This window comes from Equus przewalskii, chromosome 24 (assembly GCF_037783145.1).
Source record: "Equus przewalskii isolate Varuska chromosome 24, EquPr2, whole genome shotgun sequence".
NCBI classification, from domain to species: domain Eukaryota; kingdom Metazoa; phylum Chordata; class Mammalia; order Perissodactyla; family Equidae; genus Equus; species Equus przewalskii.
Window position 1 is genome coordinate 5470993 of NC_091854.1, and position 23700 is coordinate 5494692.

Below are 23700 nucleotides of genomic sequence, written 5' to 3' on the forward strand. Positions count from 1 at the left end.
AGCAGGGGTGAGCCGTTGCGACAGACTGAATGGCCCAAAGGCTAACATATTTACACTATCTGGCCTTTCACAGGCAAATCTGCCAATCCCTGACCTAAGGGATGGAGCCCACGCACTGGCCCCTTTGTGTGTCCCTGCTGCACGTGGAGGACACCTACCTGGTTGAGATGGCGCAGGCACCTGTCAAGACACCAGAAACAGCAGAAGCAGCATCTGAACACGTATCTCGACCACACACTACGCTGCTGGGATCAGGTTCAGAACAAAGGAAGAGAGTCAGAAACAACACAGGAAAGAAGTCAGCAGGCAGTTTCCGTGGACACACGGCTGCGTTTCTCCTTGGAGACTTACACAGCTGGGGACGCACTGTAGCTATCTGCCTTCAGTATGGGAGAAGTTCCTCTATTTTGCACAAGTTATTATTATGAATTATTGTTATTATTACCAGTGAGCAAAGTCTCTCTCTTGTGGGCTCACCAGTTTTGATTACTGTTGACCTCAGCAGAGAGGGAAATGGGTTAATGCATATTTACCAGCAAAGGCAAACTAGGCCTCTGGTTCTAGAAAAACAAATCTCTCTTCCCTCCTCACCATCCCCTAAGCAGCTTCAATGATAAACTTTGCTTTTGCAAACCAGCTTATGTTCATGAAAAATTCACACCCCAAAGACAAAATAAATAACGTAGTGGAGAGACTAGTTATGTGCCCACGTAAAAAAAGAATCCAGTTTAACTTTTTTGGAAATCCTACAGTGAGACTTACAGGGCTAACTTTCAAGGGATAAACGAGTCCTTTGAAATTTTAACTTGGATCTTGTGTATGACTCAAAAGTAAATAGTTTAATGAAACTCGTGGAGGAGGGGTGATCGAATTTGTCCTACCCACTGCCCAGAGTGAAAAAAAGAAAACAAAAAGCAATCCTGAAATAGTCCTCTATGAGGACCCCAGGAATAACTCAGCCTTATATGGACATTTTCTTGTCCCAGTGTTAATTCAATTGGATGAAACTTGATCTGGATACTTTTCAGCCTGGCTGTGGTTGTGAATGAGCCATTTAACGAAGGAAAGATCACGCAGTGGCTGTGTGAAACGTTGAAATTGTAGACACAGGACAGGCTGTAAGGCTGCTGAGGAAGACGATTTCCTTTTAACCTAAGAAAGGACATGTTTCTCCAACAGTAACATCACTAAAAGGGAGTTTGGCCCCTTGGTCCTTTTGGGATCTGGGGAGTGATAAATAAGCTTTTAGACCTCTGTTGGAGAGACCGACCCACCGATGTCTCTTTTAGATTTATGGAAGGCTGTCTCCCCACAGTTTAAGCTGCCTAGCTCTAGGAGCAACAGCAAGGTCCCCTACTGTTCATTAATTTATGATTATCTATTACTAATGCATATATATATATGAATATATTTAAAATAAAAAGCTGTTCTGTTTGTCAAGAAATCCTTCTCCAAGTCTCCTAAAATTGAAGGATCAATTTCAAAATGCAGGAGCTAGAGCAGCCACATTTGGCCTGGATGTGGAAATGCCTCTTGAAGTCACTAAAATGTATATATTTTTTAATCCCTTGAAATTTAGCCCTGAAAGTCTCACTATAGAATTAATTTCCAAAAAAGTCAAACTTGGTTTTTTTTTTATATAGGCACATAACTGGTATCTACAATGCAATATTTCAGTAGCAATACAATAAAGTACTCTATGATCAGGGGCAAGTGCTTACCATGCATTTCAAGATAAGGAAGCTAGAAAATTTTATGTGAAATTCAATCTATTGTTCCTAACTGATACACTTATGGGCTTAAAAATAAACAACTCGGATTTCTGCTTAAAAGAAAAAAGAAAAGTAATTCTAAAATACAATAATGAATCCATGTGTAAAATTTCCCATTTACTAAGGACACATACCTATACCCATAAGGTGGGAATCAGGTAGCTGTGTGAAACTGACCAACCCACCAGTGCAGAGGTGGGAATGGGGGAGAGAGGAACATCGTATGAGAACAGGAAAGTTGGGACAAGTCCAACCTTCCCTTGTTGGGCAGGCCAGAAATACCATGAGAACAGCTGTTTTCCTGGTGTTCTGGTTTCCACTGGCATTCATAACCAAATGTGCATGGAAATAAAAACCAGGGAGAAGCAAAACCCCCAGGCACAAAAGCCCTTCAGTTTTCTGTCTTTGAGCTGAGATTTAGGTCAGCTTGCCATTTCTCACTGTTAAGTGTACGCCCACCTCCCCACCCCCCCCCGGCCCTTCACACCAGTAACTTCCAGTAACCCTCTAGGAAACACAAAAGGCAGGGAATATTTTAGCATTAAAACAGAAAAAAATATTACATTTATCTTGTAGTATATTTTCTTACTTTTTAAAAAAGCATGATAAATGTCCAGAAAAACTTGTTTAACTTTCATTTGAAGAACTCCTCCCGTTTGTTCAGCATTTAAAGAAGAAGGACCAGTCCCTGCCCACCCCACCTCCAGCACCGCATTGGTGAAAAACTCAACAAACTAAACTATAAACAAAACCGACTGGGGACAACAAGTTTGCTGGGGGTCGGGGAGGATGGGACCTGAAGAACACGGGAGCCTTCTGAATGGCCACTGTCACAGGTCACATTCCTGTCCCTGGGGCTGCTGTAGTTTTCCAGTGATGAACTTTTCTGCAACCCAGACAGACTGCGCTGTGTGTTAAGGTGCTGCCTTACCTTCTCTTTCAGAGCGTTACACATGTACACGAGAACGGTTCTTGGAATCCTCACCATGGTGATTACAAATGACCCTTTTACAACTGTTCCTAGATGGTAGCAGAAAAGTACGGAGAGAGATGAAAGGATTGGTCGATCAGGAGGGTCATTTTTATTTCTGGGAATAGGAAAAAAGGACAGCATTTAAAAAACACTGTTTAAAAAGAAACAAAAAACTTCTCTCTGGTTCAAATCATCAACGGTACTACTGAGTTATAAAGCAGTGATGCAACAAGCATTTGGCAAAATTTTTATACTCCTTGGTAGCTAAGGTTAAATTATTTCTTGGACTGAGTTTAATTCCTTTTGGTGGCACTCAATGCTACACAGAAAAGAAAATTAAAAAAAAAAACAACTAATGAGTTAATAAACAAGTTTCCCTCTTTATAACACCTACCCTCGCCACCAATCCTTTAAGTTGCCTATTTTCATTTTCAGAAGTTTAATTATATAAGAATCTCCAAGGTTTAAATTACGCAGGAGCATATGTAAATATCGCCAGGTTAAAATCATCACCAAATCACCTGACCAGGACGGGCCGCCAGAGAGGTAACTGTGACCTCCAGCTTAATGGGAAGGAACAGAAAGTTTTGGCTTCTGCACAGCTCTAGGCTCCTGAAATCCAGCTGATTTCTGCTCTGCTCTTTAAAGGTCACTTCAGTGTGAATCATTTACGGGACTTGTCATGACACAGCTCCCAAGAATGCAAGTCAGTTTCACAGGCATGGATAAAAAGCGAAAAAGAACAGAATGGGCACAGCCTTCGCCCTGCCTCAAACCTGAAAGATAAAGGAGGGAGGGCTGGTGCAACCCCTCCCCTGATCCTCTGAATTCCCGCTGAGGCCAGTTCTAGAAAAGTAGGCCATTTCCGAGAAGGCAATTCACTGATTCCAAGTGAAGGTTGGTTCCTTCGTAATGGATTATTCTACAACTTGCTCTGGTTGCTAATAAGTCACGATGAATTAAGGTTTTGACAAGAGCCTTGGTTTTGAGGGAGGAAAAGGAATGCAGCCAGAAATGTTTCAAGAGTTGGCAATGGCTGTATTTCGCTGTTACTTAAATCATCCAGGAAGGAAAAGAGAACATGAAAGTCGTTCCGGGAGCGGAATAACTGCAATCCAGTTGTCCCACAAAAGGGCCACGTGTGTTTAAACTCAATATTATTGAAAATAGGAAATACTGGCGAAGCCATTGCTGATACGAATTCATCGTTATCTGATCAACTAGAAGAGTAGGATGGGCAAGGAAAATCTGACACATTTTTTCCCTTTCCTCAGTTGTTTTTTTTTTTTTTTTTTTAAAGGCAGAATGCTTACTTTGCCATTTAGGAGATTTATGTGCCTTAGAACTTATTATGGTGCTCAAGAGGGGCTGCAGGGAGAAGAGGACGACACCTGCTTTCCATCTGGTAGGGAAACAAATGATTCATAGGCCCCCCTGCAGACGGGCCTGGGGGTCTGCTCCTCCAGGTACTGAAGTTTGGGGTTAGGCATCAGCTTTCTGAGAAGGTTTTGCCGTGATGGGATTAACCACTTCAGACAGAGGACTGTCTGCACTGGCTCCATGGCCCTCATCCATGACACATCCTGGCTATGACTCTAAGGTCTCCAGGGCTTGGTCAGAAGATGCAGAGGTTCCAGAAGCTGAGTTACCACATGATGAGAGAGACAACGTGAAAAGAAGGGCCTTTAAACCCAGGCCAGCTCACAGAACCAGAAGTCACTCAATATCTGCCCTGAAAGCTAGACACCACTCTGCAGAAAAAGGTTAGATAAGTGGAGTGTGTTTGAGGCCTCCCCCTTTGCCACCCTGGCATCCCTCCTCTGCCATGTATGCAGCTGCGGCCTTCATCTCTGTTTCCTTCATAACCAGCAAAACCTGCCTTCAGCAAGAGAATCTGATTGTACCCGGTGAGACTTAAAGTAATAGATATCTCTAAACTTCACCGTATTTTGAGAATTGGCCTAAGGATCGGGCATACTCGGGGACTCAGTGATGAGCTTATCAGGAGGCTAGGGCCTCCAGTCAGGCTTACTCATCTGTCCCTAGGGAGTACTGTGTGTTGAGCACATTCCACCCTGATTCTGTGGATGGTGGCAATAAGGAAAACTCAGGCAGTGTGAGAGAGCAGCGACTCGAGGATGCGCCCCACAAGCCCAGGTTTCCCTCTCCTTCTAAACTTGCGGCTGCCCTGAGTGCTCAAGGTGCCTGGCCCCATGCCACAGAGCCAGGGCCTCAGAACACTGCATCAACTCAAGTTGCTGGGCAGAGGTTTTAATGGTCCCATCTATACAAGTCATGGTGCATAAGTGCTGTTTTGCAATGACTAGTGCCTAGGACAACAGAGCATAAGGCCAAGCAAGCAACTTCAGAGTCCCAGAGGCAAGTTGGAGCTCTAGTTAGATCCAGCCCAGTGCTCACTAAGAACTCTTCAAACAGTATGGAAAACTCATTTTGTGCTGAGGCTCCTGGACAAGGACCGGGCTGCACGGGATGGATGGCCTCCAATGTAAATCTGGTCTCAAGCAAAGGAGCGCTCTGTGGTTCCTGCAGAGACCGCGTCCTTTCCTGATATTTCTTTCAGCAAATTCACTGCAAGATGGGGTTGGGAGGGCTGTTAAGAAGCTGTAAAGCTCATCTTTCCAATCCTACAGAAAATGGAAACTGTGTTTGTTATGAAGAACAGGATTCTTTAGCTGTCCTCGGCAACTCTTGCCAGGGTTAGGAAATTCATCTGTCTCCTACCTAAATTCCTTAGGCTCTGGTGTGAATCTGTTCCCTCACTTCTTCCTCTGTGAATCCAGAGCAGCTGGAAACCATCTTTTATATATTTGAAAATGATGATGAAGTCGTGCCTCAAGTGTCCCTTTGCCAAGCTGAACAGTTCTAGTTCCTTCCTGCCACACCTCAGTGGACCCCTCTTTAAGCAAATGGTTTTAAAAGGGAGATTTTATCCTGGTACTTGAGTCTTTGCATGAACTCTTCAATCCTCTCAGTGCTTAAGGAATGACCAAGATGAATGTACTCTGGCTATATTTAATCCTCACTCTGCATGCAGGCTAGAACACGAGATTAAAGAATTGTGAACTCTGAGATAAGGAAAAACTTTGAGGTTTCAAAATTAGGCACAAACTCAAAAAGAATGTAGAACTTTTTAATAAATGAAATAGCTGTGCTAAAAATAAATCGTGTTTCATTTTAAAATAATTTAGTTTGATCAAAGTAATACGTCAAATATCTTAAAAAGTCAGATAGTACTGTGAGGCTTAACAGGAAAAACAGCAGTTTTCTTCCTCTACTCTTAATTTTCTCTCCCTAAAGATAATATTTCAGCTGTTTCTTCTGGAACTCACCTCTACACTTCTAAATTATATGTTCTTACTGCTATTTCTTGATTCTTCAGCCTCAGCTATTGTCCACTGACATCCCACTACACAAGATGCCGGTTTACTGTTCTTACTAAGGCCAAACTCCCCAATACACTCATTCTTCCATGCCCCGTTCTTCATCTAATTGTACTGAAATGTTTAACGTTTTCTTTCCCCAGCTTTATTGAGATATGATTGACATATTACATTCTGTAGGTTTAAGGTGTACAATGTGTTGATTCGATACACTTACATATTGCAAAATGATCACCACCATGGCCTTAGCTAAACCTCCATCATGTCACGTAATTACTGTTTATTTTTTGTGATGAGAACATTTAAAATCTATTCTCTTCACAACTTTTAAATATATAATACAGTCTTATTAATTGTAATCACCATGCTGTACGTTAGATCCCCAGAACATACTCATCCTATAACTAGAAGTTTGTACCCTTCAACCAACATCTCCCCATTTCTCTTACCCCCCAGCCCCTGGTAACCACCACTCTACCCTGTTCCTATGAGTTCAGCTTTTTCAGACCCATAGATAACTGAGATCACACAGTATTTGTCTTTCTCTGTGTGGCTTATTTCACTTAGCATAATGCCCTAAAGGTCAATCCATGTTGTCACAATGGCAGGATTTCCTTCTTTCTTATGGCGAATAATATTCCGTGTGTGTGTGTGTGTGTGTGTGTGTGTGTGTATTCTTTTTTATTCATTCATCTGTTGACAGGCACTTAGATTGTTTCCATATCTTGGCTATTGTGAATAATGCTGCAGTAAACATGGGAGTGCAGATACCTGAGATCCTGTTCTCATTTCCTTTGTGTATATATATCCAGAAGTAAGATTGCTGGATCATATGGGAATTCTATTTTTAATTTTTTCAGGAACATCTACACTCTTTCCCATACTGGCTGTACCAATTTACATTCCCACTGATAGTACACAAGGGTTCCCTTTTTTCTACATCCTCTACAACACTTTTTTATCTCTTGTCTTTTTGATGATAGACGCCCTAACAGGAGTGAGGTGATAGCTCATCGTCGTTTTGATTTGTATTTCCCTGATGATTAGCGATGTCAAGCACATTTTCATGCACCAGTTGGCCATTTGGATGTCTTCTTTGGAAAAACAGCTATTCAGTTCCTCTGCCCATTTTTCTTTTCTTTTTTTTTTTTTTAGGAAGATCAGCTCTGAGCTAAAAATCTGCCACCAATCCTCCTCTTTTTCTAGGAAGACTGGCCCTCAGTTAACACCTGTGCCCATCTCCCTCTATTTTATATGTGGGATGCCTGCCAAGGCATGGCATCAAGCATGGTTTGATAAGCGGTGCATAGGTCCGCACCTGGGATCTGAACCAGCAAACCCCGGGCCACCAAAGCAGAGTGTGTGAACTTAACTGCTGTGCCACCAGGTTGGCCCCTCTGCCCATTTTTTAATTGGATTTTTATTTTTTTGCTATTGAGTTGTATGAGTTCTTTATATATTTTGGATATTAACCCCTTATCAGATACCTGATTTACAAATGTTTTCTCCCATTCCGTAGGTTGCCTTTTCATTTTTGGATGGATTCTTTTGCCGTGCAGAACCTTTTTAGTTTGATGTAGTCTCAGTTGTTAATGCTGCTTTTGTTGCTTGTGGTTTTGGTGTCATATTAAAAAAATTGTTGGCAAGCCCAATGTCAAGGAGGTTTTCCCCTTTGTTTCTTCTAGGAGTTTTACAGTTTCAGTTCTTATGTTTAAGTGTTTATAAGTTAATTTTTATGACCAGTATAAGATAGAGGTCTAATTTCATTCTTCTGCATGTAGTTATCCAGTTTGCCCAGCACCATTTACTGAAGAGACTAACCTTTCCCCATGGAGTATTCTTGGCTCCCTTGTCAAATATTAGTTCATCGTATATGCAAGGGCTTATTTCTGGGCTCTCGACAGTGTTTCATTTATCTGTGTCTATTTTGATGTGAGGACCATACTGTTTTGATTACTATAGCTTTGGAGTATAGTTTGAAATCAGGAAGTGTGATGCTTCCAGCTTTGTTCTTTCTCAGGATTGCTTTGGCTATTTGGGGCCTTTTGTGATTCTATACAAATTTTAGGATTATTTTTTCTATTTTTGTGAAAAATGGCATTGGAGTTTTGAGAGGGATTGCACTGAATCTTTAGATGGCTTTGGATAGTATGGATATTTTAACATTATTAATTCTTCTGATCCATGAACCTGGGATATCTTTCCATTCGTTTGTGTCTTCTTCAATTTCATCAAAATCTTAGAAGTTTTGATCTTTCATCTCTTCGGTTAAATTTATTTCTAAGTATTTTACTGTTTCTAACACTATTGTGAATGGGACTGTTTTCTTGATTTCTTTTTCAGATACTTTGTTGTTAGTGTATAGAAATGCAACTGTTTTTTGCATGTTGATTTTATATCCTGAAACTTTACCAAATTCATTGGTTAGTTCTAAGAGTTTTTTGGTGGCGTCTTTAGGGTTTTCTCTATCTGAGAATATATCATCTGCAAACAAAGACAATTTTGCTCCTTCCTCCCCAATTTGGATGGCTTTTATTTCTTTTTTCTTGCCTGATTGCTCTGCTGGAACTTCCAGAACTATGCGGAATAGGAGTGGTGAGAGTGGGCACTCTTGTCTTGTTCCTGATCTTAGAGGAAAAGCTTTCAACATCTCACCATTATGTTTTAGTTAATGTTTAATGTTCATATTATCAGTACATAAATAACATTCACAACTGATCCAAGTAGTGTACTCTGATTATATCTCCTCTCTTATACAACTTTTGGTTTTCCTGAAGTTAGTAATCGTTTCACATTTGTTATTTGCTTGGTTTTCATGGGTTTCACTGAATGCTTCGCCAAAGTGTAAATCATTTCTCTACATGTTCAAACACACCTGGTTTTCTTTTTTTTCTTGGAGACAACCCTCCTTTTGCCCACTGTCCTCCTGTTCCATCTTGGACAATCTATTTTTCTATACCTGCTGCATAACTACCACCCTTCCCTTCTTTTCTGTGGAGCCCATTTCCTGAATCTCATGTTTTCCTCCCTGGCTTACTCATTTACTTCAGTGGAGAACATCCTTCCTAAGGAAGAGTGGGGAGGGAATCTTTTAGAACACTGCAAGCCTGAATACAACTTTATTCTCCTTTACCCTGACTGATGGGCAATAGGTAAAGAATTCTAGATAGGAAATAATATTTCCTTAGAATTTTGACAGTCTTGTTCCACTGTCTTCCTGGTTCAGAGTTGTTGTTGAAAGTCAGGTTTCACTCTAGTTCTTGATCCTTTGCCTGTGATCTGTTTTTCCTTCTAGAAGCTTCTGGAATCTTCTCTTTACTCATGTCCTCCAGCTCTTCTTTTTTCTCTATTCTCTGTTTCTAGAACTCATATTAGTCAGATGTTGAGTCTTCTAAATTTATCCTCTTTTTATCCTTTCTTATTTTCCATCTCTTTGTCTCTTTGCTCTACCTTCTGGAAGAGTTTTTTATTTTTTAAAGATTGGCACTTGTTGTCAATCTTTTTTTATTTTTCTTTTCTTCTTCTTCCCAAAGCCCCCCAGTACATAGTTGTATATTCTAGTTGTAGGTCCTTCTGCCTCTGCTATGTGGGATGCTGTCTCAGCATGGCTTGACGAGTGGTGCTAGGTCCATGCCCAGGATCCGAACCAGTAAAACGTGGGCCGCCGAAGCAGAGTGCATTAACTTAACCACTCGGCCACGGGGCTGGCCCCCTGGAAGAGTTCTCCAACTTTATATTTTAATTCTTCAATAGAAAATTTTCACTTTTACAGTAATATTTTTAATTACTAAGAGGTCTTTCTTGTTCTCTCACTATTCTCCTCCTCCACTTTTTTTGGTTCTTATTTTATGGATTCAGTATTTCTTTGTTCTCTCTGAGGATATTATAGTTCTTTTTTTTTTGTAGTTTTCTTCTGTTGCCTGCATTGTCTCTTTTTCTCTAAATTCCTTTTGTTTGTTTTGTTCATTTTGATTTCTTTCTTTCACTAGAGGCTTTCTTCAAATACTTAACCATCACTGGCTACCAGTTCACATTTAAGAGTGAGAGACTAAAGAGGAAGTGGAAGCTCTATATTTGAGGGGCACTGCTTATTGACTGATGAATTTCACCGTCTGGTTCAGAATCAGGGAGTCAGGCCATTTCATTGGGGGACTCCCGTATGGTACTATGTATAGGTCTTTGGGTTATAAAATTTCTCCAAAGAAGAATCCTCTGACTTCCTGCCTAAGGGATATTAACCTGGCTGTTAACATCCTGGGAGCTGAGCCATGAAATGTGGATCAGTGGTGGGTCCTCACTATGCAGTATTTAGACTGTCATTTACTCCCTTTTCTTTCAGTCAGAGCCTCCCCTCCAGCCTCAGCTGTGCCAGACACCCCAAGTCCAGACCTTCTCTGGTTTACCTCTCCAGAGATCAAGGCTCCCATCTTTTGCTGGTGTGGAGGAGGAGACCTGGGGTCTAACTGCTCCTTAGAAAAACTTTTAACTAATCCTTGGAAGTACATTTTACCCGTGAATTCCTGAGCCTCTCTAGGTTTTTGTGGCTCAAATCAGCCTGCATCTTATCATCACCTCCTCTCCCACTGCCCCCCCACCAACCCCCACACAGACAGGCCTTTTTAGCTCTCTCTAGTCTGCTCAAAGTCACCACTCACCCATCCTTTCTGTTGACATATCTTATCTGCTGTCATTGCCTCTGTTTGTCACTGGCCTTGTGTGTTTATGCCTTTTTCATTCTTTCATGATTTTGGGGTGGGAACTGGAGTGGGAGGAGGTGTTAGGAGATCCATTCACATGCTTCACTGGAAGTCCACACCCTCTCATTGAAAATGCTTTGGCTTTGTTATTCTAAGACAATAGAAAATCACTACTGTCAGACATCTGTTACTTGCTGGTCAATTTGGTTAGGATAATCTTTGCTCTCCTACTCAGGAGCAAGCAGCACATACCACCCACCTGGGGCCGCTCAGAGGTTCTCCACGCCATGGGCTACAGCCCCTCTGCAGCCCTCAGTCCTATGTCCTACAGAGTCTTTAATGATGGAGGCTCCCAAACAGCACCACTGTGTTAAAACCCACGGGCTCCTTATCCTCAGGAGGTAAGTGCTCATCGGCATGAGTCATCCCTGGTTGACTTTCTTTCCCCACAAACACTCATGTATATCTGCTCATTTGGTCTGAGAGGTTAGAGGAGGATGGGAAGGATCAGCCCTATCAGGAGTAAACTTCCTGTTCTGAGTCCAACCCTGTCATTGTCTTGGCTGAGCTCTTCTTGCCTGTGGTTTTATCAATGCTCCTTGGAATGTCTTACACACAAAAGGGGTAAAGAGTTGAGGGGTGAGTGTCCTCAATTATTTTGACGTTGTAATGGGGTGTAAACACTTAAATGATAATCATGGTGAACACAGAAGGTAGTAATTAATTCTCTAGTACTTGACTATATGAACACAAATTATATTTTATAGTTATATACAATTCCCTTAGGATTTAAAATTATTTTCCAAGAAGATGTTCTCCTCATTTCACATAGGATGAAATGAGGCTCACAGAACTTACTGAAGTGTGTTCCAAATAGACTAGCAATTTTTTTAAGTCTGAAATCAGTAAGAATGGATGTTTACAGAAGTCAACTCTTCCTTTAGGCTGTCTTTCAATGCTAAACAGTACGATTACTTCCCTGTTTGATTTCCTTCTGAATTTTTTTTTAGTTTAAAGCAAAACAGCTTGGAAATGCAGCAAATTTAAGGTATAACATTTCTTTTCACTACCAAATGACCATTCCACCCAATTTTTAGCTTAGTCTTTCATTCTAGGCCACTGCTTTTAAGGGGTCATGGCAAAGCTCCAAAATATCTTTTGAGATGCACAACATGAAGCACACAGACAAACCAGCAGGAGTAACATGCTAGACCTACCTGTTGAAATAACAAGTAGCCACCGCCCCAGCTATAGTCATCTGTTGGCACGCCAGGATGAATTCGCTGGTCCAGATGAGGCCAATCAAATGGTACCACCACATATACCGAATGCCAGAAAGAGGCTTGTACTCCACTTGGCCGCCTTCGATAACCTGGGCAGCTCCTAAAGTTTAAAACACAGACATGCTCTACACCAATGCTTCCCCAAGGGTGGAAGACGGTTCCACAGGCCATGCCTCTCGTGCCTGGCCTTTGGCATTACATGAAACACAGACACCAAAGCAGTTTGAAGCACCCACCATAATTTAAGATCTCCACAGCAAAAACTAAAAATTGAAACACACCTTTAATTTATGAGTAACATCAACAACAATAATTACAATGACTGATTGGTAGGCAATTTGCAAGGTATTTGCCCCATACTCTAATACCCATCCCACTTCGTAGATGTGAAAACTGAGGTTTGGAAGAGACAAGTAACTTTCGGAAAGTTTTGCTGCTCATGATTAGCGGAAGGAGAATACAAACCCAGACACACTGGACTCTAAAATGCCTGGATTTTCTACTAGACCACTTTGGGATGTGAACAAAAGTTGCTATGTTGATGAAACCACACAAAGCCATTAAGACTATGTTATAGAACCTTACTTTACCCCAACTTTAGCCATTCTAAAAGACAAAGATCTTCATTTCTTTCAAAGGGATTCATTGCAGATTTCAAGAACAAACTCTTCTAACACATTTAAAATGCCTGCTGGGCCTCAGGGTTAATCTTGGAGATTCAGATCTCAGCTTTACCTCTTCCTGGGTAGCCTGGGGCAAGGTACTTGGCCTCTTGGAGTTTCAGCATCCTTATCTCTAATACCCATTTCCTGGTGGTAATCTGAGTGACATTACCTGGTAAGTGCTTAACAGAGGGCCTGGAATAGCCCTCCATAAGTGACAACGATTATTATTATTAAATTTCAGGAGCACAATACTGTATTATACCAAGGCCAGCAAGGTAACCCCAGCAGTGCTCAGCCGTTCCCAAGGCTGTACCTTGCTTTACGCGCCCTCATCTAAAGAAGCCCTTGAATTAGCTCTGCAATTTAATTCAACTCCATTTGGATTTGGCAAATCCCAGCTGTGGGACTGTGCTTGATTTCTAGAAGGACTCTGCTAAATATTTTAAATAAGCTACTGTAAGTAAGAAGATGGGCACTTTGGTCTTCGGCGAAACCTACAACTTGAACAACATTTAAAGATAGTTTCAGATTCCTTTCATAGCTATAAATTGCTTTTAGGTTCATAATTCATATGTCTTTAGACATTCACAATAGAGTTTGTGCAAAGGAAGTAGGAGAAGATAATCATGCTTCCACAGATCAGGGCTGGGCTCAGTTCCTTATGCTCTGTGTTCTGCTGAACAAGAGTCACATTGTGACAAACAGTGGAGCAGCTTGATGTACAGAGAGAAGTTAATATTTTAGTGAACACTGGGCGCATTCTGGCTTGGCGGCAATCTCTGTTTCAGGTAAGGCACTGATAAATGCTTATGTTTCTCCAAAATGGGTGTGTTTCAGAAAAGCATTCCCAACTCCAAAGGAGGTGACCCCTCACAACGAACAGGTGTGTTTGGGTAGATCAGGTCAGTGGAGACTTGGAGAACCACTCCCTGGAGGAGTAGAAGTGACAGGGGCTAGCCAACAAGCACTCTGCTGCTCCTGCAAGGTCTCCAAGTCCTGGGGACAGATTGCCGTTCTGCAAGATTAGATCTACACCTTCACAAATGCTTTGGGGCTCGAGAATGTTTCCACAGAGCAGGAGGGATGGTTTCCTCGACTGACAAAAGGCAAGTACAAAGGTCCTGCATTCTGAGGGGGACAGTCTCTCCTCGCTCTGCACGTTCATATGCATCCCTGCTAGGCACACTGATGGCAACAGCCGGCGAGTGGAGAGCGGCTGGATAAGTCAAGACCTGTGCAGGCCTTCAAACCGTTGGCATTCCCCAAAGCAGCAGAACCTGTGCGTTAGTTTTGATTGCTCACTTGCTTTTGGACATCTTTAGCAAAGCTGTCTTCTATTTGTTCTTCTGGTTCAGTTATACCAGGCTGTTTATAGACTTCCCTTTAGGACATGGTTTCTCAACCTCTCAACACACCAATTGGCATTGTGGACCAGATCATTCTTTGTCGGGGGTAGGGGGACTGTTCTGTGCACTGTAGGATGTTTAGCAGCTTCCCCGGCCTCTACCTACTAGATGTGAGGGGCATCCCCCCTTCTCGCTTCCAGTTATGACAACCTAAAATGTCTCCATACATTGCCAAATGTCTCCTGGGGGACAAAACGGCTGCTTGAGAAACACTCCTTTAAGTAAACACTCTGAAGAACCAGGCGCTGGCGCTGGCTTCAGGAGGAAAGCCCAGGACTAGTCTATGGGTGGGGCAGGCGGGTTTATGCACACATGACTGCCCTCTTCTGGATGGCCGGGTTGGTGCAGGCAAGTGCCTCTCATTGAACGACCAGTCGCTTTGTCACTAAGGACTCTTACAATACAGCTACTACCATGTGTAGCTAACAGGTGTTAGCAGGAACTGGACTTCTACAGATAGATCCCAAGATATGATGGATCTCAGGGATGGTGGTGGAGAGGGCACTGAACTGGGAGTGGACTTAGTTCCTGCCTCGGCTTTGACATAAGCGATCAGCACCTTGGGCCTCAGTTCTCTCATCGTAAAGACGAAGAGGGTAGACAGGATGAACCCTGGGGCAGTGGTTACAGGCTTGGGCTCAAGAGTCACACAGGCTGAGATTCACACCTCTGCATTGTCCTCTAATGGTGACCCAACCTCGGGCAGGTTATGGGACACTGTAAAATCTGTTTCATTGTCTGTAATCTGAAGGTACCTACTTCTCACTCCCGGGGGGATCCCATCCAGTCTCATGGCTCTAAATGTCATACATGTAGCTGTTATGAGGATCAAGTGGGTATGGCACTTTGAATAGTAAGTACAATGTAGGGTTAGCTATAATTGAGATATAGGTAGATATGATTCCAGTTCTGAAATTAACAAATATCTATTAAGCATCTACTGCATGCTAGATTATGCTGGATGTTAGCTATTAGGGGAAGAAAATGAGAGAAGCAAACGAAAAATCAGAAGAAAGATACCATCTGAGCGACTATCAGGAACTCACACGTTGCTATGTTAGTCTATTCATCTCCCCTTCTGGACTGTTTATAATTTCTCCTCCGACCTCTGAGAGCTGCTTCCCCATCCTCACTCTCAGTCAATGACCTTACTTCCGGTTTCTCTGAGAAAATTGAAGCAATCAGAAAACCTCTGCTAGAGCTTACCCACTACATCTACTCGCCATCGGCAGGTTTCCATAGCCCACCCCCTGCCTCCCCCTCCCTCCTGATAGGATAAACTGTCCATGATCTTAAGGCCAATCTCTCCACTAGATCCTACTTCTCACCTACTTGAAGATACCTCCTCAATTCTCTCCCTCTTTCTTGCTTCATCAAAACAGTCCCTCTACTGAAACATTTTTAATCATCTCACATCTTTAAAAAAATCTACTCTTGACTCTTTCCTCCTCCAGCTGCCTTTCCATTTCTCTGTTCCTCTTTACGATCCAATTCTCAAGATTTTCTCTACTTACTCTTTCCAATTCTTTTTCTCCCATTTTTCTCTTAAACCCACTCCAATCCGGATCCACTCCCCATCACCTCTCTGAAACTGTTTTGTGTCACCTCCATGTTGCAAACTTCAGTGGTCAATCTTTAGCCCTTATCTTTCTTAGCAGCACTGGACCATTCACATCTCCTGGAAACCTTTACCCAGATTCCAGGACAGCACGCTTTCTCCCCTCCTGCCCACTGGTGGCTCCCTTTCAGTTTCCTTCCTTATTCTTCCTCATCTCCAGGACTTCTTAACACTGAAGTGCCCCAGAGCACAGGCCTTAGATTTCTTCTCTCTCTGCACTCATTCTAACCTCATGGTTTTAAATACTACTTACATGCTCCCAGATTCCCAAATGTAGATCTCTACCTGGGATTTCTCCAGAAACTTCAGACTCCAACAGCTAACTCTTTACTTCATATTTCCATCTGGCTTCCTTAAAGACATGTCAATTAACACAACCAAAAGCGGATTTCTGATCTTCCCCTAAAATGCTCCACTCAAAGTCTTGCTCCATTTCCATGGGTGGCAACCCTATCTTCCAGTTGCTCAAGCCAAAAACCTCAGTACCATCCCTGACTCCTCTTTCTTTCAGACCCCTCATTGACTATATCAGGAAATCCTTCAGACTAGATGCAGAATCCAATATGTCACACCATGTCCACCATTACGACCTCTCCTAAGCCACCGTCATCTCCTCCCTGGATCACTGCTATTCATATGTAGGTCAGATCACGTCACTATTCTGCTTAAAACACTGTGATGACTTCCCATCTTAGATTAGAATCAAAATTCCTATAAAGGCCTACAGGGCCCCAGAATCAGGCCCTCTGCTCTCTGACCCCCTCCTGAACCATGCCCTCCTTCAACCATGCCACTCTGGCTGAACGGGCCTCCTCACTGTGCCCCCAGACCTCTGTCTATGGCTGTTCCCTTTGCTGAGAGCATTTTCCCTTCCCTTATACAGCCTCATGGCTCTGCCCTCACCTCCTTCAAATCTTTGCTCATGTACCACCTTCTCAATGAGGCCATCCCCGGTCACCAAATTTAAAATTGCACCCCTCCCTTAAGCCTTTCTGGTTCCTGTTCTCTGCTTTATCTTTCTCCATACCACTTGCCAACTTTTAATGTTCTATGAAATTCGCTTACTTATTTTATTTAATGCCTATCTCCCTCTAGCTTCCAAACCAGAAGGATTTATCTCCAGCCTCTATAACAGGGTCTGAGACAGTAAATGTTCAATAAGCAATTGTTGAATGAATGACTAAATGAATGAACAGCCAACCTTCCTCAAGTAATATATCCTATCATAGAGATTTGAGACAATTTTCTGGAGATCTTCCTAGAGTTATCAGTATAACCTGGAGGAAATTCATCCTGCAGCTAACTGTAAATCTGGGTATTATAAGCAAGCTTTAAAGTATTTCAAAAGACTGAAGTGATACTAATCATCAATATAAATGGCAGTTTCTCAAAGAAGGCAGTCCAGCTGGTTGGGATAATTTCCCAAAGAAAGCAGGCCCAACTTGGAAGGGCTCAAATTTCTAGCACATTCTGTGTACTTGCTCTCTTCCAGCAAATTGGCTTAAACGTCCTGCTGGACCCCCAGCCCGCTAATAGCAATCCTGCTTGTACCTCCCACTGGCTCAGCTTCTGCTCTGACAGCATGAGGATCAGAGAAAAGGAGAAGAAAAATCTCACTGACATAGAGCCTGCAATTTACCAAATTCTTTTAATGTATTCATCTCATTTCATACTCACAACACTGATGTGAATTCACACGGATTCAGACACACTTTCTGATCCCATTCAGGGCCTGTGCACTGAGCTAAGAGACACAGAGAGAAAAAGACATGGTCGCTGCCCTCAAGATGTTTGTACTCTAGTGGGACGACAACACACAAGTCATTGTCTTGCATTATTGTTCTTCACAGGACTTACCACCATGACATATAATATATTTACTTATTTATTCCCTCATTCCCCACTTACGAGTGCCTTTGTCCTGCTCATTGCTGTATCTCCCATACCCAGGGCACACAGTAGACTTGCAACGAACATTTGTTGAAAGAATGAAGAACATAAAAAATGCAAGGAAAATGAAGAAGAAATATCTGTGTGCCTGGGGAATTTATAGGAGATTTTCTAAGAAATATAATACTCAAATCTTGAAGAATGACTAGATTTCCAAGTAGTTTGGGGTAGGGAGTTGGGGTATCATTGGGGAAGAGGAGAAGGCTCTAGACGAAGATCACAGCAGGTGAAGGGCACAGAGATGTCCGTGGAGACCATTTTCCTTTGTACCTTCCCAAAGGGACCGTGACCTTCTGAAAAGCAGGAGCTGTTTCAAATCGCTCCTGTGCAATCTCCCTTCACTCGGTTCCTAGGACCGGGCTGGGCCACTAGCAGGCTTTTGTACAATAACTTTGAATATCTTCTAGATCTCTGATAATTAAAAAAAAAAGACTATTTTCTTTTGAACTGTGTTCTCAAATGTGCCAGGCAGAGCAAAGAATAAACCACTAAGCTGAAGCTAGTTCTTGATTTTCCCTAGTCGAAATTAATTCCTAAAATTAGGAACATATATGGTCCTTTATTTGCAAAGCAAAGCTCTGATTCCATCTCAGCCTCCTAACGTCCCTGTGAGGCAGCCTGGGGAAAGCAGCATTTTTCCATTGCAAACATGGGAAAAGGGAAGAGCAGAGGATTAACATACAAGGAAGGCCAGAGCCAGCCTGGATCCCGGGTCCCTTGATGGGAAATCCTCTGTCCGATCCTGCTGCCTCCTTTCCAAGCACGGCCCTTTGCCTGTCCCAAGCATGCTGAGGCATCCCTGTGTTACCTCTTCTAAGCGCGGCAGAGACTGCGAGGGAAAACTCCCCCTCAATGGGCCTCTTCCATTATTCAGACTCTGGGGTCTCCAGACCATGTTAATGACAACTGGGGGAATCAGCTCATGTGGGCTCTTTCCAACCTGCCAACTGCACCTGCTGGATCCCCAAGGTTATTACAGTTTTCATTTTTCTCCACTGGATTTTAGTAGTCACTGTCACGTTGCTGGTAGCAGACAAGTCCCAACCGACCAATAAATGTCATTGCTGGGGGGCATTGATATGCTCTGCTGAAATAATCCCCAAACAGGTCAGAATTTGGTAAGTAGTTAAAAGACTGATCAACTGTCACTAGAGAAATATAGCTCATCCAGGCAAAAATGATCAATCTAAGTTCACTTTTCCTGTATTTTCTTTTCTTTTTTATAGATCAAAAGAATCATTCATTCAACCGTCTGACAAAATTGAAAACTCACAAGTGTTTACCTACTGAAGACACTCCACAACATTGGGCACGGACTGAAGAGGGAGTCTGAGGGGGGGTGAACAAGACAATCAGGCACGTGTGCCGTCTCTCACCACCCAGCTCACCTGGCATCTTTGCTCGAGCTGTGAGAGCAGCTCAGAGTCTCTCACAAGTGTAGCTGGGGCATCTTCTGAAGATCAAAGGGATGCAGCTGCTGACCTGCCCAGGCCCAGAGCTGTTGCTTTGGCACTGGGTGAAAAGGCCTTTGAAAACAAAGGGAGCTCTGTGCACCTGGATCAGCCCACAGGTGAGTGGAAAGGAGAGGCAGGTGGCCTGAGGGGACGCCAGCCTGGTCTTATGATGCCCTACCCCAGGGAGGAGCGACGGCGGTCACTCTGTGTAACACCTTCCCTCCCAGAAAGTCTAATATCAACCCTAACGTCATCCATACCACAATAGGTCCTGGCACCCAGCTTGCTTTCCCACCCATTGACTCCTCTCACTCTTGCTTGTTTGCTCCTTGCACTGATAGAGAACTGCTGCTACACTTTAATACATGACCCTCTGAAGCAGCTATAGACCGAGTGCCACCTTTGGCCCTGGAGAAGAGCCTGCTTGTCTCCCTGCCCCTCTTGCTCTCAATCCTGGGGCTGGGGCTCTTGAATTCCCCCTGGGCCCTGGGCCTACGGTGGGGACTGACGGGGCACCATGCTAGCAGCTCACCCCCAGTCAGCCGTGGGGCTTGTTCCTCTCTGACTGAAGCCCCAGCTCTCAACCTGGCTCTCTTCCTGTCCTCTGTGACTGAGTCCTCTCCTGTGTTTGGTCGTGACACCATTAAACGCCCTTTTGTCTCTTTCTGTATTTTCTGATCTTCTGGCAACTTCTAGCCCATCTTCTGAGAAGCCTTCCCTGACTCACAAAGTGGGTTGGAACCTTGTTCTGGTGCTCTCAAGGCTCCCCAAATTTCTCCACGGTGACATTCGTCAACTCTGCTGTGAGCACGTGTTTAATTCTCAGTCCATCCTGTTTGGCTCTAAGTACTATGGGGAGAGACCACCCCTCACCCCTGGTGCCTTCCCAAGGCCTCAGCCCCACAGAACTCACCTAACATCCGTGAATCAAAGAACGAATGGAAGAATGTGCCCTGCTCTAAAGCATCGAGGGTTTAACCACAGAACCAGTTTCCTTCAGCCAGACTCAGAGGCCCTAGAAGCTGGAGGAGGAAGCTCCTTCTCTGGTCCTGAGCCATATTTCCCAAGACCTCAACCTTCCTCTGGTGATTCTTTGAGGCAAGGGCTCAAGTACCACAGCTCAGCACCCCATGCGCTGTACCCTGCCACTTCCTGCCACTTGTCACTCCCAGCCTGCTCTGGCTTCAACCTCTGGCCCTGCTATGTCTCCCTGTAGCCACAGGCCCCAAGTGCCACATTAGGGGCACAGCCTGCATCTGCCAGCCAGCGGCTGTGGCCGTAATACTGCTTCGATTTGAACAGACAGATCTGAGGAAGCCTAATTTTGATTTCCTAGCTTTGAATCTCAGACACAAGGAAAAGGTGAGATAGAGGAAAGAGGACAGGTTCTATTCTAAAGCTCTGGAGCCAGAGAGAGCCACTGCACTTCCCAGCTGTTTGACCTTGGGCAAATTACTTACTCAGAACCTCTATTTTCTTGCCTTGTTAAGTTGAGCATAACAATGCATGCATCATGACAGGAGGATGGGGGACACAGTATTGTCTTCTCAGGACCAAAGCAGTGTGAACTTCTGTGTGCACCTGCTTTGCACTTAAGCTGGCTCTGCTGAGCACAACAAGATTTTAACAGGGTCTTTCCTGGGTTCTTCTTTATCGCCTACGGATTTGTGAGGAGTTGGCAAATTACCTTGGAAAAAATTTAAACCCAGAGACATTTGATAATATTCTTCCTATAGACTTTTGTTCATATTGTAGTTTTTCCTGAAGCTCTTTCAGTTCTCACTGAATTTGTTCTTTCATGAAACACAAACCCAGCTTCTTTAATGACTATATAAAAGAAGAAAAAGAACATCCTGCTTCCCCCCATGACAGAGGCCCTAGCACCGTCTCTGTTGTCATCAGATGCCTCTAGTCAATGGGAGGGTCGGTGCCTACAAAAACAGACCAATGGTTCCAAAATGGTGGCATCTTCTGTGCATGACTCCGAGGTGATGGGACCCACCCCGCTGCCCGTACCTGCAGTTCCCAGGCTCAGGAGCACAGCCACCCAAAGGACCCAGAAGAAAATGAGGATGGCAAATGTCCACAGTGGCTGGAACAGCAGGAAAGGAGAGCTGCCGATGGCTTTATTTATGACTCGGAAAAGTTCAACTGTCAATTTTATTCTCTTTCTGAGGACAAAAATCAAGACGAGCAGAACTGCCTGGGGAAAAATGGGATAGAGTAAATTAGTCAAAATAATGAAGAACTGAGAAGCGCTTAAAACAAACCCTAATATTTCACTGCCATCTCAGCAAACAGCTCTCTTAGGGTAGTTACTCACTACTTTTATTAGAATCGGGCAGATAAATTCTCAAACACGAATTGGGCGTCTGTTATATGCTGGTCCCTCTGCTAGATCCTGCAGCTACAACAGTGAACAAGACACAGCCCCTGCCCTGCAGGAGCCTGCAGTCTGGTCAGAGAGCAAGAGAAAATGAGAAGGCGGCCCTCTGGGGTGAGGGAACTGTCTTCTATGTCTTTTTCCCCCCGTAGCACCCAAAACACTCAGAGAACGCTGAAGGACTGCAAAAGGGCAAAGGAACACAAGTATGAGGGCAAAGGAACACAAGCATGAGGGCAAAGGACAGTGATTGTGTCTCGAAACAACCATCTGTGCCCTCTTCTCCACTGGTTTTGGCCTCAACATAAATATCACATTAAAGAAACAAACCACCCTTCACCCCACATCCCAGTCCAGCCACTACCATCCCTCTCATTCCTTTCACAGGCAAGCTTCTTCAAGGACTCGTCTACACTCGCCATCTACACTTCTATAGCCCAACTCATTCTTCAACCACCTGTAAACCTCCAGACCCCAACACTCTTCTAAATCTGCTCTCCCTAAGGTCACCTCTTTTGACCTCCTTCATGTCAAACCCCATGGAAACCTTCCAGGTCTTGCTTGGCCTCAGCATGGCACAGGAATCTCTGGTCCACTCCTCTTTTTCTTAAACTTGACTTCTGTGATCGCTCTTTCTTCTGGTTCCCCTCCTCCTACTTCTTCAGTTGTTGTTACTTGGGATCTTTTGTGGGTATCTCCTACTCCTTTCAGATTTTAGCATTCTTCCTAGATGCTGATAACTTTCAAATAAACTCAAACTCAACTTGTCCTGAACCAAATTCATTAGCTTCATACAAAAATCTCCTCTTTCCCGTATGTTCCTGACTCTGGTGGCCCTAATTTTTCTGGCTCTTTGAGAATGAGTTAGACTCCTCTCTTGCGTGCTTCCATTTTATTCTATACTTGCCCTATGGTAGCACTCAACATATTCTACTGTAAATGCTTACTGTCTGGATTTACCATTAGACTAAACTCCTCGAAGGAGGGCCATCTGTTATTGTCAGGGACTGGCAAAGGGCCCAGTGTCCAGCACAATCCCAATGACCTGTGATTCAGGTTCCTGACCGATCTCTCAATCTATCCTTTCCTTTCTATTCCCACTGTTGATGCCTCAGCTCAAATCTCATCCTGTCTCATCTAGAGCCTAATAACCTCCCATTAGCTTTCTGCTTTTAATCCCTCTGACCCCCCACTCCCACTCCAATCGCTCCTCCAACCCACAGCTAAAGGGATCTTTGTAAAGGGTAGTGTCAAGGATGTCATCTCCCTGCTCAAAATCCATCAACCGTCCCCCAATGCCTCTGGATAAAGACCAAAGTCATTATCATCACAGATCAGGACCTTGCCCCCACGGCCTCTCCCCACACCTGCCTCTCAGGCTTCCACCAAGGGAACTTCCTGCAAGTCCGTCTCTTGTTCATGTGACCCTACACATGCCATCACCTTGGCCTAACATGCCCCTTCTCTTCCAGCTGGGCTTGGGCATTCCTACCTCAAGGATCTCACAGTCAAGTGGAGGGAAGTCAGAGGACGGTGGGACAAACTGTGCAAAACTGCTCTGGGGCTGCGAGCAGAACCTCCGGACCTAGCTGTGGGGAGTGTTAGCAGAAGCTGGGGAAGATGCTCAGAGGAGACCCAAGAGTTGTAAAGGCTAAGTGGGAATTTCCATCTCTGTGTCCTCAATGCCTAGCACCATCAACAAGGAAGAGGGATTTTTTTGTTTTTGTTTTTTATTTAAAATTTTAACAAATCAAAATGATACAATCTTTAGGCAAATAAACTTGGCTTCTAGCTCCTGAATGGAATGCTAACATGTGTATTTAAATGTGTGTGTGTTTCACAACTTATATTACATATATGCATGAAATACTCCCCTCCTACTCAAGGTACACTTATGTGGATGTTCTTTAGAAGTGTTAACTCGAACCCATTACTGCCCCCTATCCTTCTCAGTGGGGTAATGGGACGGTGCTAGAGCTGTGGGCTGGGCTGGGGCAGGCAGCACAGCTGACTCACCATGGGCACCAAGCCTGGACTTCACTTTTCTGGGCTCTAAGCTACAGGCAGCTGCATTTCAGCCTGTGCTCCTAGGCTGACA

The 23700-nt window shown here is 43.8% G+C and overlaps 1 protein-coding gene across 4 annotated transcripts in view; it reads right to left on the minus strand.

Annotated features, from left to right (window-relative positions):
* The window catches only part of SLC44A3 (solute carrier family 44 member 3), a 78474-nt gene that overhangs the window by 24062 nt on the left and 30712 nt on the right, over positions 1 to 23700 (minus strand). For 2 of the 4 annotated variants that reach the window (XM_070592590.1, XM_070592588.1), the window contains exons 9-12: positions 21236 to 21422; positions 12061 to 12226; positions 2704 to 2860; positions 159 to 242 (exon numbers count right to left, since the gene is read on the minus strand). In XM_070592590.1, coding sequence (XP_070448691.1) covers positions 159 to 242; positions 2704 to 2860; positions 12061 to 12226; positions 21236 to 21422 — 594 coding nt within the window. Of the gene's footprint in view, positions 1 to 158; positions 246 to 2703; positions 2861 to 12060; positions 12227 to 21235; positions 21423 to 23700 lie in introns of all 4 variants that reach the window. The other 2 variants (XM_070592589.1, XM_070592586.1) reach the window with 1 other exon arrangement.